Here is a 16,115-nt window from a genome sequence, read left to right on the forward strand (position 1 = left end):
TTATTGCTTCTGTTTCCCTTACATGAGCAGACATATCATTTCATATGTTGCTAAGGCCAGTGTCCAAGAGATTACTGCCTATGTTTGCTTTTAGAAGGTTTATGGTTCCACATCTCAAATATAGTCTTTAATCCATTTTGAGTTTATGTTAGCATGTGGTGTAAGGAAGTGAGTGGTCCATGCACTCAATCCCAGGACCCTGGGATCACGACCTGAGCTGAAGGCAGATGTTTAGCTGACTGAGCCACCCAGGCGCCCCTGTGAGATTGTTTTCTTAATTTTTCTTTCTGCTACTTCCTTATGAGTGATAGAATGTGACAGATTTCTCTGTATTGATTTTGTATCTTACAACTTTACTGAATTTATTTGTTCTAAGAGTTTTTGGGTAGCCTTTAGGGTTTTCTATATATAATATCATGCCATCTGCAAATAGTGAAGTTTTACTTCTTCCTTACTAATTTGGATGCCTCTGATTTCCTTATCTTGTCTGATCGCTAAAGCTAGGACTTCTAGTACTGTGTTGAGTAAAAGTTGGGGTGGGATGCCTGGGTGGCTCAGGTGGTTGGAAACGTCTGCCTTCGGCTTGGGTCATGATCCCGGCATCCTGGGATCAAGTCCCATGTTAGGCTCCTTGTTCAGCAGGGAGCCTGCTTCTCCCTCTGCTTGCTCCCCCTGCTTCTACTCTCTCTCTCTCTCTCTCTCTGTCTTCCTGACAAATTAATAAATAAAATCTTGAATGAAAGTTGGGGCATCTTTGTCTTGTTTTTGACCTTAGAGCTAAAGTTTTCAGTTTTTCACCATTGAGCATGAGGTTAGCTGTGGGTTTGTGGCCTTTTATTATGTTGAGGTATGTTCCCATAAACCCGCTTTGTTGAGAGTTTTTATCATGAATGGATGCTGAATTTTGTCAAATGCTTTTTCTGCAATTATTGAGAGGATCATGTGGTTTTTATACCTTATTTTGTTAATGTGGTTTATCACGTTAATTGATTTGCAGATATTAAACTGTTCTTACATCCCTGGAATAAATCCCACTTCATCATGGTGAATGATCTTTTTAACTTATTGTTGAATTCAGTTTGCTGATATTTTGTTGAGGATGTTTGCATCTTTGTTCATCAGGGATATGGATCCGTAGTTTTCTTGTTTTGTAGTGTCTTTGTCTGGATTTGGTATCAAGTTAATGCTGTCCTCATAGAATGAATTTGGAAGCTTTCCTTCCTCTTTGTTTTGCTGGAATAGTTTGACAGTAAAATGTATCAGCTCTTCTTTAAATGTTTGGTAGAATTAGGGGCACCTGGCTGGCTCAGTCAGTGCCGTATGCAACGCTTGATCTCAAGGTCATGAGTTCAAGCCCCATGTTGGGTGTAGAGATTACTTAAATAAATAGAACTTAAAAAAATTTTTTTATATAAACACTTGGTAGTATTCCTGTGAAGCCATCCGGTTCTTAACCTTTGTTGATTGAGGGTTTTTCAATTACTGATTCAGTTTCATTGCAAGTAATCAGTCTGTTCATATTTTTATTTCTTCCTGGTTTTGTTTTAGAAGTTTGTATGTTTTCAGGAATTTATCCATTTCTTCCAGGTTGTCTAACTTATTGGCATATGATTTCTTGTAGTAGTCTCTTAATCTTTTGTATTTCTGTGGTGGCAGTTGTTACTTCTCTTTCATTTCTGATTTTATTTATTTGAATCTTCTTTTTTTTTCCCTTGATGAGTCTGGCTAAAGTTTTATCAATTTATTTTTTTCTTTTTGAAAAACCACCTCGTGGTTTCATCAGTCTTTTCTCTGTTTTCTTAGTCTCCGTTTCATTTATTTCCACTTTGATCTGTATTTCCTTCTTCCTGCTAACTTTGGGCTTTGTTTGCTCTTTATCTTTTTCCTTTAGGTGTTATGGTTATATTATTTTGAGATTTTTCATGTTTCTTGAGGTAGGCTCTTATTGCTAAAAACTTGCCTCTTAGAACTGCTTTTGCTGCTTCCTATTGTCCCATTGTGTTTACATTTTCATTTGTCTCCATGTATTTTTTTTAATGTCGTCTTTGATTTGACCAGTTGGTTGTTGAGTAGCATGCTGTTTAGCCTCCACGTATTTATGGTTTTTTTCCAGTTTTTTCCTTATAATTAATTTCTAGTTTTATGTCATTGTTAGAAAAGATGTTTAATACGATTTCAGTCTTTCTAAACTTACTGAGACTTGTTTTGTAGCGTAACATGTGATCTGTCCTGGAGAATATTCCATATGCACTTGGAAAGAGTGTGTATTCTCCTGTCTTTGGATGGAATGTTCATATGTATCTGTTAAGTCCTGTGTGTTCTTTGTGTCATTCAGAGCCATCATCTCCTTCTGTCTGATCTGTCCTTTGCTGTAAGTAGGTTGTAAAGTTTCCCAATGTATTGTATTACTGTCAGTTTCTCCCTTTATGTCTATCAGTATTTGTTTTGTGTATTTAGGTGCTCCTATGTTGAGTGCGTAGATACTTACAAGTGTTATAGCCTCTTGTTGTATTGAGCCCCTTATCATTATGTAATGTTCTTCTTTGTCTCTAAGTCACTGAGAGTCTCCTATTTCCTTTTGAAGTTTTATAGGTTTATCTTGTTAAACAAAAAAGATTTAACTGAGTAAATGTGAAGATCAAATTAGCTTTGTTGAATGATTCATGAATTGAGCAGCATCCCATCTAGCAATAGAAAGGAGTTCTGAAGAGCTGTGCAAAACAGAAGGGTTGTTTTGTTTTGTTTTGGGTTTTGGGGGGTTTTTGTGGGTTTATTTGGTTTTTTGTTTTTGGTGTGTTTTGTTTTTTTTTTTTTTTTTTTTTTTTTTTTTTTTTTTTTTTTGCAGAAGGGGGAGCAGGAAGAGAAAGTTACTAGTAAAGAATGCATCATTTCAGGCAAGGTCACTGTCCTAAGGGAAATGGAAGGGGTTTATCAGGTAGATTATCTCATCAGTCCTAAACAGGTAATTCCATGTTGACTGGTTAAAAGTTACATTCCTAGGAAGATGAAACTACAGTTAGGTTAGATATTAAGTCTTGGTTTGCTGACATGAGACTAAACACAAGTGACTCCATTTGGGGCTTGTTGCATCTATTTTTTTTTTTTGAGAGAAAGAGTGCACATGCACAAATGGATGGGGGGTGGGGCACAGGAAGAGGGAGAGAGAGAATCCCAAGTGTGGGGCTTGATCTCACAACCCTGAGATCATGACCTGAACCAAAGTCAAGAGTCAGACACTTAACTGATTGAGCCACCTGGGTGTCCCTGTTGTCTTTTTTAACAATCTGCTGGTTTTTTTAAAGATTTTATTTATTTAAGAGAGCATGAGCAGGGGGAGGAGCAGAGGGAGAGGGATAAGCAGACTCTGTGTCGAGCACAGAGCCCAATGTGGGGCTTGATCCTGAGATCATGACCTAAGCCAAAACCAAGAGTGCAGTGCTTAACCAACTGAGCCACCCAGGCACCCTTCTTTTTTAACAATTTTTTGTAGCTAGGTCTGTGATCCATTTTTAGTTAATTTTTATATGTGGTGTGAGGTAAGGGTTGATAGACCTTTTTTGTGTATGGCTCTCCAGTTGTTCCTGTCCCATTTGTTGAGATTAGTCTTTTCCCCCATTGAATTATCTTGGCACCTTTGTTGAAAATAAATTGGCCATATATATATAGTTGGGTCTGTTTGTGGACTCTCTTTTCTGTTCTCATTATCTTTATGGCTAGCTTTAGGGTAATGCCATATTCTTTTGAGTAATATAGCTTTCAAATAAGTTTTGAAATCTGATGGGGTGATTCTTCCAACTTTATTCTTATTTTCAAAATAGTTTTTGGATAGTATGGGTCCTTTGTCCATATAAATTGTAGAACCAGTTTCTTAGTTTCTACAGAAAGGCCTGCTGGGATTTTTATTGACATCATGTTGAATCAATAGACCAATCCGGGAAGAATTATCACCCTAATAGTATTGAGTCTTCTGATCCACAAGCCTGATGTATTTCTCTATTTATGTAGGTCTTTAATTTTTCTCAGCAGCATTTTATAGTTTTCAGTGCACAAGTCTTACACATATTTTGCTAAATTTATCCCTAAGGAATTCATTTTTTATGCTATTGTAAATGGCATTGTAGAATTTCAATTTCCAGTATTTGTTGTTGGCATATAGAAATCTAATTGAATTTTTATTTTGAACTTGTATTCTGCCATCTTGCTAAACTCATTTCTTAGTTTAAGTAGCTCTTTTGTAGATTCTGTAGGACTTTTCTATATAGACAGTCTTGTTGTTTGCAAATATAGTTTACTTCTTCTTTTCTGATCTGTATGTCTTTATTTGTCTTGCCTTATTGGACTGGTTAGAACCTCTTACGTTGAACAAAAGTGGTGAGACTGATACACTTGTCTTGTTAGCAGTCTTGGGGGAAAGCAGGCAGAATTTCACCATTAAGTATGATGTTAAATGTAGGTCTTTCTTAAATGCCTTTTATCAGTACAGTTGAGGAATTCTTTTCTACTGCTAATTTGTTGAGATGATTTTTCTGCATCTATTGAGGTAATCATATGATTTTTCTCCCTTATTCTGTTAATATAGCGAGTTTCATTAATTTTCAAATATTAAACCTTATATTTGGTCATGCTATTTTATCTTTTTTATATATTGCTGGATTCTCTTTCCTAAGATTTTGTTAAGGATTATCACACTGTTATAGGAAATATTGGCCCTTTGTTTTCTTTTCTTGTAATGTATTTGTCTGGTTTTGGTATCAGGGTGATGCTGGCCTAATAAATGAATTGGGAACTGTTCCTTTCTCTTCTGTTTTCTGGAAGAATTTATATTGAAATGATATTATGTCTTCCTTATATGTTTGGTAGAAGTCTCCAGTGTAGCTCTCTGGGCCTGAAGTTTTCTTAGGAGAAGGTTTTTGGCAACAAATTTAATTTCTTTTGTAGATATGGACAGTTCCTCTCTTTATTTTTGAGTGATGTTTGTGATTTGTATCTTTCAAGGAGTTTGTCCATTTCACATAAGTTGTTCAATTTATTAGCATAAAGTTGTTTATAATATTCCCTTATCCTTTTAAGGTCTGTAGAATCTATAGTAATGTCTTCTCTCTTACTACTGATAGTAATTTTTTTCTGATCATCTGGCTATATGGTTGCCAAATTTATTAACTTTTCAAAGAATCAACTTTTGGTTTCATTGGGTTTTTTTTTTCCTGTTGTTTTCTGGTTCTGTATCTTAACCGATTTCTGCTCTAATCTATTTTTTTCTGTTTACTTTGGATTTTATTTGTTCTTTTTCTGATTTCTTAACCTCAGAGCATTGCTTTGGAACTGTTTTTTCCTTCCTAAATATATACAATTGATGCTTTTAATTTCCCTCTAAGCACTACTTTACTACAGTCCTCAAATTTTGATATATTTCATTCAGTCCAAAGCATCTTATAATTTCCTTTGTGTTTTCTTTTTTTGGCCATAGCTTATTTAAAATGTTTTTAATTTTGTGATATTTGGGGATTAGCCCAGATATTTTGTTGACTTATAATTTAATTACAGTCAGAAAATATTGTCTGTATTTTTAAAAATTTACTGAGTCTTACTTAATGGTCCAGAATTTGGTCTGTTTTGATAAAAGTTTCATGTGCACTTGAAACGCATGTGTGCTCTGCTGTGGTTAAGCAGTGCCTTCTATAAAAGTAAATCACATCAAGTTGCCCAATAACGTTGATCTAGTGTTCTACATTCTAACTGGTTTACTGTATTATCAGTTACTGAGACAGAGCTGTTAAAATATCCGACTATAGTTGTGAGTTAGCCTGTATCTTACGTCTCAGTTCTTGCTTCATGCATTTTGCTCTTTTATGAGGTGCATACACATTTAAGATTGCTAGGCCCTTTTGATTAACCGATCTCTTTATAATGGAATGTACTTTACTTTACATCTACTTAAGTATTAGTGTACCCACTCCAGCTTTATTTTGATTAGTGTTTATCTGGCATATTTTTCCATTTTCTTTTTTTACTTTTAACTTCTCTGTATATTTAAATTTGTTTCTGATAACTAGCATATGGTTGGGTGTTGATTTTTTTTTCATATCACAGTCTCTGCCTTCTAATTGAAATACTTAGACCATTTACATTTAATGTGATTATTTATATGGTCAAGTGTAAATCAAATCTTCCATCTTTTACTTGTTTTATGTTTGTCTCATCTGCTCTTTTTTTCCTCCTTCCCTCTTCCTTTTTGATAATTATGTATTTTTAATGATTTCATTTTCTTTCCGTTGCTGGTTTCTCAGTTGTACCTTTTTGTTTTTCTTTTTTAGTCCTTGCTCTAGGATTTACAAGTTCATCTCTTATCTATCACAGTTAACCTTCAGACCTTATAGGTATTATATCACTGTATGTGTCGAAAAGAGTACCTTAAAAGAATACTTCCATTTCCCTTCATGTTCTGTGCTATTTTTGCTAAAAGAGTACCTGTTCTGTGCTATTTTGCTAAAAGAGTACCTTAAAAGAGTACTTCCATTTTCCTTTCATGTTCTGTGCAATTTTTGCTTACAAAAAAATATTATTTCTACATGTATTATAAACCCCACAATAAAATTGCTATTGTTGTTGCTTTAAACGGTTACCTTTTAGGGATTTTTTTTTAAATGAAGAAAAACAACTTTTATATCTGCCCATATAATTAGGTACTTTTGGGGTTTTTTGTTTGTTTTATTGTTTCAAAGTTGATGAAAAGGATCTAGAAAGGTCAGATGCAAGATAGGAAAGGAATGATCTGCAAGGCTCCATAGCAGCCATAAAGGGATGGGCCTTGGGATGGATGGATAGCTTCTCGTTGTAAAGAGAGAGTGTAAATATGAGTAAGCTTATGTTTAATGTCAGGATAATGAATTCTTTTTTTTAATGATTTTTTATTATATTATGTTAGTCACCATACAGTACATGCCCGGTTTCCGATATAAAGCTCGATGCTTCATTAGTTGCATATAACACCCAGTGCACCATGCAATACATGCCCTCCTTACTACCCATCACCGGTCTATCCCATTCCCCCNGTAAAGAGAGAGTGTAAATATGAGTAAGCTTATGTTTAATGTCAGGATAATGAATTCTTTTTTTTAATGATTTTTTATTATATTATGTTAGTCACCATACAGTACATGCCCGGTTTCCGATATAAAGCTCGATGCTTCATTAGTTGCATATAAAACCCAGTGCACCATGCAATACGTGCCCTCCTTACTACCCATCACCGGTCTATCCCATTCCCCCACCCCACTCCCCTCTGAGGCCCTCAGTTTGTTTCTCATAGTCCGTAGTCTCTCATGTTTCATTCCCCCTTCTGATTACGCCCCCTTTCTTTAATGTCAGGATAATGAATTCTGTTTCTAATAGATGAGAGTGAGGGAGCAGAGGTGTAAAAAATAGTCCTTGCTGGCACAGGCTGGTTTGCTGGCCAGGGACCGTAGCAGTTACCCGGTGTTTGGATGATCCTTTTGGTGATGATGAACCAACGTACCNATGTCAGGATAATGAATTCTGTTTCTAATAGATGAGAGTGAGGGAGCAGAGGCGTAAAAAATAGTCCTTGCTGGCACAGGCTGCTTTGCTGGCCAGGGACCGTAGCAGTTACCCGGTGTTTGGATGATCCTTTTGGTGATGATGAACCAACGTACCCTATTATGAATGACTTTTCTCCGTATCTTTGGCTACTTGGGTTTATGCAAGAACACAATTGGCAGTTGCAAAGCATGTTACTGAATGATGGGCTCTGGGCTCTGAGCTGAAGGGCTGAGTCACTGTTTCAGATTTGTAGTTGGTGCACTTGAACAAGCAGACGGGCAAGTAAAGCTGAGATGGTAGTGATTTGGGAGATGGAGCTGGCATGGAGCAGTTGCAAGTGGTGAAAAGGAGCAAGGTGTGGCCTTGAGCGCGGACAGCGCAGGAGTAAGAGGGGGATCCAGGGAAGATGGAGGAACTGGGAGGTGAGGTCCCCCAGGGCCATGGCTGAGCTGGCGGGTGACAAAGACTGCCAGCTGGTTGCCAGAGTCTCTGAGGAATAAGTTTGGCAAATCGGCCCCTAGGAGTATCTGCCAACCTGTAATTGTTGTTGATCTTTGATAGGAAGAAGTGACAGCAGGATATACATGGCTAGTAGTGATTATTCTCCCGAAATCACCTCGCACAGGCAGCAGTCTCAGGACGTACACAAAAAAGAAGCATTTCCCAGTTTAGCTGAAGAGTCCATGTGGAGAATGATAAAACAGACTCCTGAGTGCATTCTAATGACATATCAGGTACCTGAGAGGTAAGAAAGTGCTTTAGAAGACCCACTCTATGAGTTTTTTTATGGTTTCTTAAATATGTTGTTTAATACAAAGTGATTTTTAAATTATGTTCTTTATACATGCTCTTAGAGAACTAGATTTTCACATCCATTCATCTGAAGGGAAACGAGTGATCCTAGGACAGTGGCCATAGTAGATCCACACTGAACTGACAGTTTGTGCGTCATGAGACCAAAGCAAAGTAAGGCAGCCCTTCCCAAGATGGCACACAAGTGCAGAACTTCTCTCCAGACCCTGAATGTTTCCCGTTCTATAAGAAGAGAGGAGCTCAGGGGAGTCTGCTTTTTCCGTCTGCCTCAGTCCGGCACTGTGCAGATGCTTTCCACCAAGAAAAAGTGCTCTAGCTTCACCCACTTGACAAAGAGTGGATTCAGCTATTTTTTTAACGTGCATATTATATATTAGCAAGAGATATAAAGTATAACCCAAACCCAAGAAGTGCTTTCCTTGGATGACAAAAGAACCCTGTGCCTTATTCAGGACTAAGGTTGCTTGTTTGTCCTCAGGGTGACAGAGGCTGTGCTGAGAGAGGACCTGGAGAAGCTGGCGGGCATGTAGGGGCGGCAGCCCCGGTTCTCACGCGGGCAGAGGGAGGAGCTGGCCAAGGTGCACTCTTGGATTCAGAGCCAGACTATCCCTCGAGGAATAGACATCCAAGTAAGCACAGTGGCAGCAGCTGTCCTATATGATGTTTTTCTGTGCCAGGCAGTGCCCGAGGCACTTAATACACATTGCATGATCCCGCTGAAAATTACAGCCCTCAGAGATGTTTCTGCTTTACCAAAAACAACAAAGTAATGTGTACAGATATTAAATAATTTATATATGGTTGCACAGTCCTTCTGGTTTTGAATACAGGCCTTTTGGACTGCAAGTGTGTTTCCTGTTTGGAGTGTTATGGGGCACCTGCTTTGATGTCTGATTGATGGGGCGGGGGGAAGGAATAAGAGATTTGCATTTCAGATAGGCACGTGTGTTTGAAGGGAGCTACACCTCAAGATGTGGGATTCACACGAGAGGTAGGATCCTATCTAGCAGGAGTTTCCGTGAGACCCAGGTGGTCTTCTGCTGTTACAAGATCTTCTCAATGAGATCACATGTGAGTGGCCTGGCCAGCGGAGCTCTGATTTGCCAGTGGTCCTCGTGGCAGCTCCGTGGAACACTTGTGACAGTTGTACCAGGAATGAGCCCTTCATTCCCTCGAGTGTCAAGCTGCGGATGTGGGAGGTGACAATGTGTGAAGTTAAAAACTTCACAAGAAAGCTAGGTGTTCAGAACAGTGTGGTGTTAAGGCTTCTGAAGTAAACAGGTGCTAGAATCCCCCCTCCTCCTTTTTAGAGAATAGAATGTGTTCCCGCGACTTAAGGCTGGTTAGAGGTGGCATTGCTGAAAAGCAGGAGCTGAGCCCGTTACTCATTTCGGGTGTCTTCATTCTTAAAATACTATTTTTGTGGGTTTTGAGTAGGAGAGTCCATGAATGAGCCCCAAAGCAACTAAGCGGAAGTGTGTAAACAATAATTAGGAACGAACTGTCACATAGGCTCTTCTGAGACATGAACTGAATAAATTGGGTACTAGACATAAGGTGCTTGGCCAGCACTTCACTGATTTTAAACTTTCCGGATGACGTTACGTCCTGCCGCCCGTCTTGTTCTTTCTCGGAGGGCTGCGCCCCTTGGAAAGCCCGGGCTCCCTGGGCGCCGCTGCGCAGTCCTGTGGTCAAGCTCCGGCAGCGAACAGTGTCGGGGAGCCGTGGACGCGCACCCGCGGGGACCCGCTGGACAACCAGACCTCCTCGTGCGTCTCTTTAAACCCCTGACTCTTAGTGACCATGAAGTTGTCACTGAATGTTAAGGTTTTCCCTTGTTGATTTTTTAATAAGCATCATTTTTCGGAAGCAGATGTCGTATATATGGTCTTTAATGTCCGTGCTCCTGGTGTGTTAAAGCTGTTAGGTAGGTGTTTGTTCTAGTTTCGCTGTTCTCGGAGGAGACCAGACGGCCTCTAGAGAGGTGTGTGCACAGGCGGCACCCGAACCCCACGGTAGTCAGAAGTACAGGTAGAAATAGCCCCGAACCTTCGCCTCCTTTGTTTCGTTCTGTTGTTACAGAGTTCATTTTCCCTGTGAGAGGTCTTGACATCCCACCTGCAGGCCATCTACTCTTCAGAACGGTTCCCAGAAATGTAGTACTTTCATCTGGTCCTTGCGCAGCTTGGCGCTTCCCTCCGTGATTCAGATGAAATGTTCTCCTTTGCCCACAGCACGAGTCCCCCCGTATTTACCAGTAGTAAAAAATACCGCCCATCAGTACACCGGAAATACCTGCTTGTTGGGGTCGGATTTTGAGCTTTGTTCTTGTAGATGCCTTTCCTTTTAATTTTCCACCTTCCCCTGAAATTCCCGAAGTCCTACCTTAACAGTCAGTCTGCTTACCAAGAGCTTATTCCTTGGAGAGCTGAAGTTAGCTTTTGCATGTGTGACGTTAAAACAGAAAGAGCTCCTCACTCAACCGGTGGTATTCCCCTTTCTAATGTTTTTGTTTTTAAAATAATGACTAAAAAGTTTCAGAAGTCATGTAAAAAATAATTATTCTTTTATGCCTCAGTGTTTAAATGTCGTCTCACCCAGAATTAACAGTTAACTCTTTCTTTCCAACCAGTTTACACACAGAGGTCTGGCCATCTTTGGGGGAGGTCTGTAAGTGCCGTGACGGGCTGTGTGGGGACAGCAGCAGTCCGCGGGATCTCCGCTGTCCTCGCAGGGGTGCGAAGTGGGCAAAGATCAGTGCTTCCTACGCTGGCCGTAATTGTGTCTCCTAGGAAGCGAGTGGGTTGTTTACTTGATAAGTTAGCTCCCTGTTCTTTAGAGAAGTTCATGATTCCTGCCCTGACTCAGAATGACGTATGACCTACGCAGACCAGAAAGGACTAGAAGCAAGTGAAGGAGCAGTAACCTTTTATCTTTTATATAACAGACTGATTTTTCTTTTTTTGTTGTTTGTTTTGTTGTTTTAAGAAAACACTCTTCCTCGTTTCAAGTTTTATGGTTTTTTATAAAAGTGCATCCTGATGATAATTAGGAGACTCAATCTTTTTATCCATGATTCCATGGTGACTACTGGGCCCTGATTCTCACTTCCCGTAGCTCGGGTTTCCTTCCTAAAGTAGGTTTTCCTGGAAGGTAATTCTGTGTGTTGGAGCCATCTTCAAACGCTAAGCTGTTCCATGCAGATATTCCAGTGTTAGACTGGGGAGCTCGTACTCTACTGCATGCTGATGGCTGAGTGGTTCCCGAGCTCTTGTGTTGGTCAGTGTGCTCATCGTGACCTTCTGCCGGGACAGAAATTTTAATTTGTTCAATCAGAAATGACGTGTGGCTGTCAGAGGTCACTCGGCTTCGTGCAGCACGTTTTATACCGTATGTTCTCCAATCATGGAAGCACCTCTTTTTTATTCTTTCCTGGATATTGATTTTATCTGAATTTGCTGATCTCTTTGCCTTAGTACACATTTTACAGAGGGCGTATTATGCCAGACTTGATATGAAACCGGTGCTTGTTGTAGGCAGATCTGTAATACCGTTTATAACTTTCTCTGTTGACAAGTAGATTATTTAGGGATTGGACCGCGACGCTCGCACTGCCGGAGGGGAGAGAGGAGCTCAGCAGTGACGCTGCTGCCCCCCCCGGGGGGGGGCTGTACCCACTTTCACACTTTGCTGTTCAAGTTTATTAACTTTTTGTATTAATAACTAAGAAATTGGTAATAAAAATGTGTATTATAGGCTCCAATGTTTACACAAATGTTACCCAAAAGGCTGCATTTTCTTGGGTATGAGGTCAGGATTTATGAAAAACAGAATGTGTGAGCAGAGTTGTTGTGCAGTTAAGTAAAACATTATAATTCCCGAGGTAAATTTAATCTAAATTGAAATTTTGTTTCAACTGAATTTGTAATTGTGTGAATTTACTTATTTTTAATGATTATTAATATTTCAATCAGGTATCTTTTTCAAGTAAAAACAAACTGCGTACATGTAGAACTTGAGTTATTTTTGCACTGTGTCAATAAACCTTTGCCCTGAATATGTATTTTTTTTATCATCATGAAATGTTTATTAAGATGCATTGCAAGGCGCTCGATGAACATTGGTTTTCTCAGCAATACTGTGTCTGCGTTGTCGCAGCATCTGAGCTCCCGCTGCGTTCTCGAATCCCTTATGCCGTCCAGCCCTCGGCCGCGCTGTGAGGAATCCTCCGTTGCGTCCTCAACATACATGCATGTTTTTAACGCCAATTGTCATGCCTAATTCACAGAATGCAGTATCAGAAGGCTTCTTTCCGATTCCGCAGAGCACACCTGTGCTTCCCAAAGTGTGTGTTAGGCTTTGTGGCAGCAGCGGGTCTCAGAAGTAACATACCAGACGAGATCCTGAAGCCGAGACTAGAAGTTAGACGCTTCACACCCGTTGGCACCTTTCCGTAGCAAAACCGTCATCGCGACGAGAAAACAGCTCAGTGTTGATCGAGTGGGCGTGGCTCTGACGGGAGCTGTTCCGGGCGCTTTCCGCGACTTTTCTGGTGCTCGCAGCGCCCCGAGAGAGAAGCGGTGTTCGAACCCTCATTTCGCAGACGAGGATTCGAGGCGGAGGGAGCCCTAGCCTGGTGGAGGACTCGCCCTGCGCGGCGGGAGCAGGGGTCGGAAGGTTCGAGTCCGACCCCAGCGCCCCATCCGCAGGAGTCGTTGCCTCCTACCCTGAAACGACCAGGGTTCCCAGCTGCCCCGCACTGGAGTTCCACGGAAGCTCTTTCTGGGGTCGAAAGTAGGAAATGGCTTAGTGCCACCCGCATGAGCTCCGTGTCAGCCGCGCGAGATGCCGCAGGGTTCCTGGCTGTTACCGCCGACGGGCGCCTGGAGCGACGCATCCGTTCTTCCAGTTTGAGACAGCGTTCCCCCTAGATTTGTCCTTGATGTCCTAAATCCAGAAAGTGAAAGCTTTTCTTTCTTTCTTTTTTTTTTTAAGACTTTAATTATTTGAGAGACAGCGTGCACACGTGCTTGCGCAGGAGCAGGGGGAGGGGCAGAGGGAGAAGCAGGCTCGCCCCTGAGCAAGGAGCCCGACGTGGGGCTCGATCTCAGGACCCTGAGATCATTAGCTGAGCTGAAGGCAGCTGCTTAACTGACTGAGCCACCCAGGCACCCCACTGATTTTTTTTTTTAATAATCTGTGTTGTCTTTTTTAAGGTTGAGAGGACATGGAGGTAAGATAATGTTTAAGTGATTTGTAGTTTAACTGTTTTAACTAAATTTTACTTTTGCTTCTGTTCACTTACTAGCTTTACTTTTAAATTTTCAGAGAATTCTTTAAGGGTAAATTGATGGAAAGAAAAATTATAAATTTTCAGGACACGTTTATAAGTAAAATGACCACTCATGATATTTGCAAAACTTAGAGGATTTATTTTCCAAATAATAATGAACAAGATACAGTTTGCTTAGGTTTTTCCTATACTATATTCAAATCAGACATTTCGTTTCTAACTTTCTAAGATGGTTTTTGAGTTGACTAGTAGATGTTCATTTCCTTTCAGACACAGTATTTCCAGAAGCATTCAGAGGGAGACCCACGCTTCTTATCTTGTTTCCTGTTTCTGGCCAAAAGATGACTCAGGAAAATGTTAGGATCTTGTCCAGAGAAAGCCTGAAACTAAATCCACAAAAAAAAAAAAAAAAAAAAGAAAAAAAAAAANAAAGAAAGAAAGAAAGAAAAGAAAAGAACCCACATAGGTTATCAATGAATTAAGACCCCTACAAGAAAGAGGAACCCTAATTAAGACTTAGGACCTCTGAAAAGTGCGTGCTCTGTTGTGTGCGGTGTAAGTGCCGTAGCAGCCCGGAGTGTGGTGGCTCTGGAAGGGCTCCCTGTGCCCGGCCAGGGGTCCACCCCTTCAGCCCTCGGACTGCCCTGATATTTCCCAAGCCCTCGCTGACCCATGTCTCGTTGAACAATCAGTAACATGTTCTGTCCATTTATTATCTTCTGTGTGAAACAGATTTGTGTTTCCCCTAAAATGAACTCTCCTGAAGCGTGGACCCTGAGTTTTGTTTCTCCTGCAGAACCGTACGAGCAAATCCTAGTAGTCACCTTTGTGATTTTAGAGTCTTTAACCGTAATCCTTCTACTCAGAAGAATATAAACCTCTGAATGATGACTTTTACTTCATCCCATGCAGATGCCACACCGACCCCTTCTGGGTGGTTTCACCCAGTTGGGACCTTAGGTGGTGTCTGCCATCTCCGGGATGGAGTGTGTCCAGCACATTTTTATAAGGATGTCAGTGGGAACTACACCGAAAAGATGCCTCTGGCCAAAGTGTTTGGGAAGTTCTTGATTAAGGTTAAATAAGTTTGTCTCAGGATTTTCTGGAGGTTTCAATGTGCTGATGTACACAGAATCACCAGGGCATGAGAGGCTAGAACAGTAGGCGCCGCAGACTGGCTGGGGGGGGGGGGGGGGGGGGGGGGGGGGGGGGGAGAGGGAGGAGCCAGGGCCTAGGAGGACACAGCCAGTGGCTCAGGGAAGCCAAGGGAGGGGACAGGACGCTTGAAGGCNGAAAAGATGCCTCTGGCCAAAGTGTTTGGGAAGTTCTTGATTAAGTTAAATAAGTTTGTCTCAGGATTTTCTGGAGGTTTCGATGCGCTGATGTACACAGAATCACCAGGGCACGAGAGGCTAGAACAGTAGGCGCCGCAGACTGGCTGGTGGGGGGGGCAGCTGGCATACCCTGAAACCCTCAGGAAGCGCTTGGAGTTTGGGGGTGTTGGTGATGGTCAAATGCAGATTTTTCTTTCAGCATCTGAGGCCCTCCAGGAATTGCGCACCATTTCTAACTGTCTACTATTATTCACCAATTCCCAGCCTTTGCCTCACACCCAGAGTAGCTCCGGTGCCCTGCCCCCTACCGCCCAGGTTCCACTCCGTGTGTGAGCACAGCATCCCGCCACTGGGACGGTACAGCAGCGGCTTCCACGCTGCGTGCACGTCACTTCCAGCTAGGACGCTGATTTTGATTCAGTGGGAGATTCGGCATTTCTCACGAGCTTCCCAGTGACACACGACTGCTGGCCATGCGTGGGGTCGATGGAAGAGCTAGCACATGGGTGACGGGCTGGGAGCAGGGACCTGATCTGTGGTTCATTCCCTTAAACTTGTTAGAATAATCTTTACCCAAAACAGGCACTGGACAAGTTCTTGTGGTCACATTTTATACGAGTCAGAATTTAGAAGAATTAATGCTTTGAAAGAACACTGATTGGCCAGTTTCTTGAAGGTATGATTTCTACCCAGGACACTACCCAGTTCAAGAATTTAGGATCCTCTAAAGGCAAGGTACAAAATGCTTCACCCTAACGGTCATACTTGAGTCACTTACCCTTCTCAGACTTCCTCTAGGGTTAGCAATGTCAGTACCGAGACCTGGAAAACATTATTTGGAAAACATTCATCATCAGATCTGTGATTTCTGCTTTATGCTTGTTTTACTTAGAACAGAATATTACTTAGTCACATCTAGTTTCTGGTCTTCCTGTTTTCACTCTGCAGTGAAGGCAGCTTTACTTGAAGGCAGCTAGGCAGGCACCCCCGTTCTTTCTTGCTGATGGAGTTCACAAAGGGCACTGCATTGTCCCCAAGAAGTTAGCAGTTCAGTATTTGATTAGAAACATTTTAAATGAATGAACTTCTTTCTGTTAAACAATGTCTATTAAAAG

At 41.3% G+C, this 16,115-nt stretch overlaps 1 protein-coding gene across 1 annotated transcript in view; it reads left to right on the forward strand.

Annotated features, from left to right (window-relative positions):
• The window catches only part of PER3 (period circadian regulator 3), a 55,345-nt gene extending 42,909 nt beyond the window's left edge, over positions 1-12,436 (forward strand). The window contains 2 exon segments of the mRNA XM_034672038.1: positions 8,114-8,305; positions 8,852-12,436. Coding sequence (XP_034527929.1) covers positions 8,114-8,305; positions 8,852-9,143 — 484 coding nt within the window. The 3' untranslated portion in view covers positions 9,144-12,436.
• The last annotated feature ends 3,679 nt before the right edge of the window (positions 12,437-16,115 follow it).

The sequence above is a fragment of the Ailuropoda melanoleuca genome, chromosome 11, assembly GCF_002007445.2.
Source record: "Ailuropoda melanoleuca isolate Jingjing chromosome 11, ASM200744v2, whole genome shotgun sequence".
NCBI classification, from domain to species: Eukaryota; Metazoa; Chordata; class Mammalia; order Carnivora; family Ursidae; genus Ailuropoda; species Ailuropoda melanoleuca.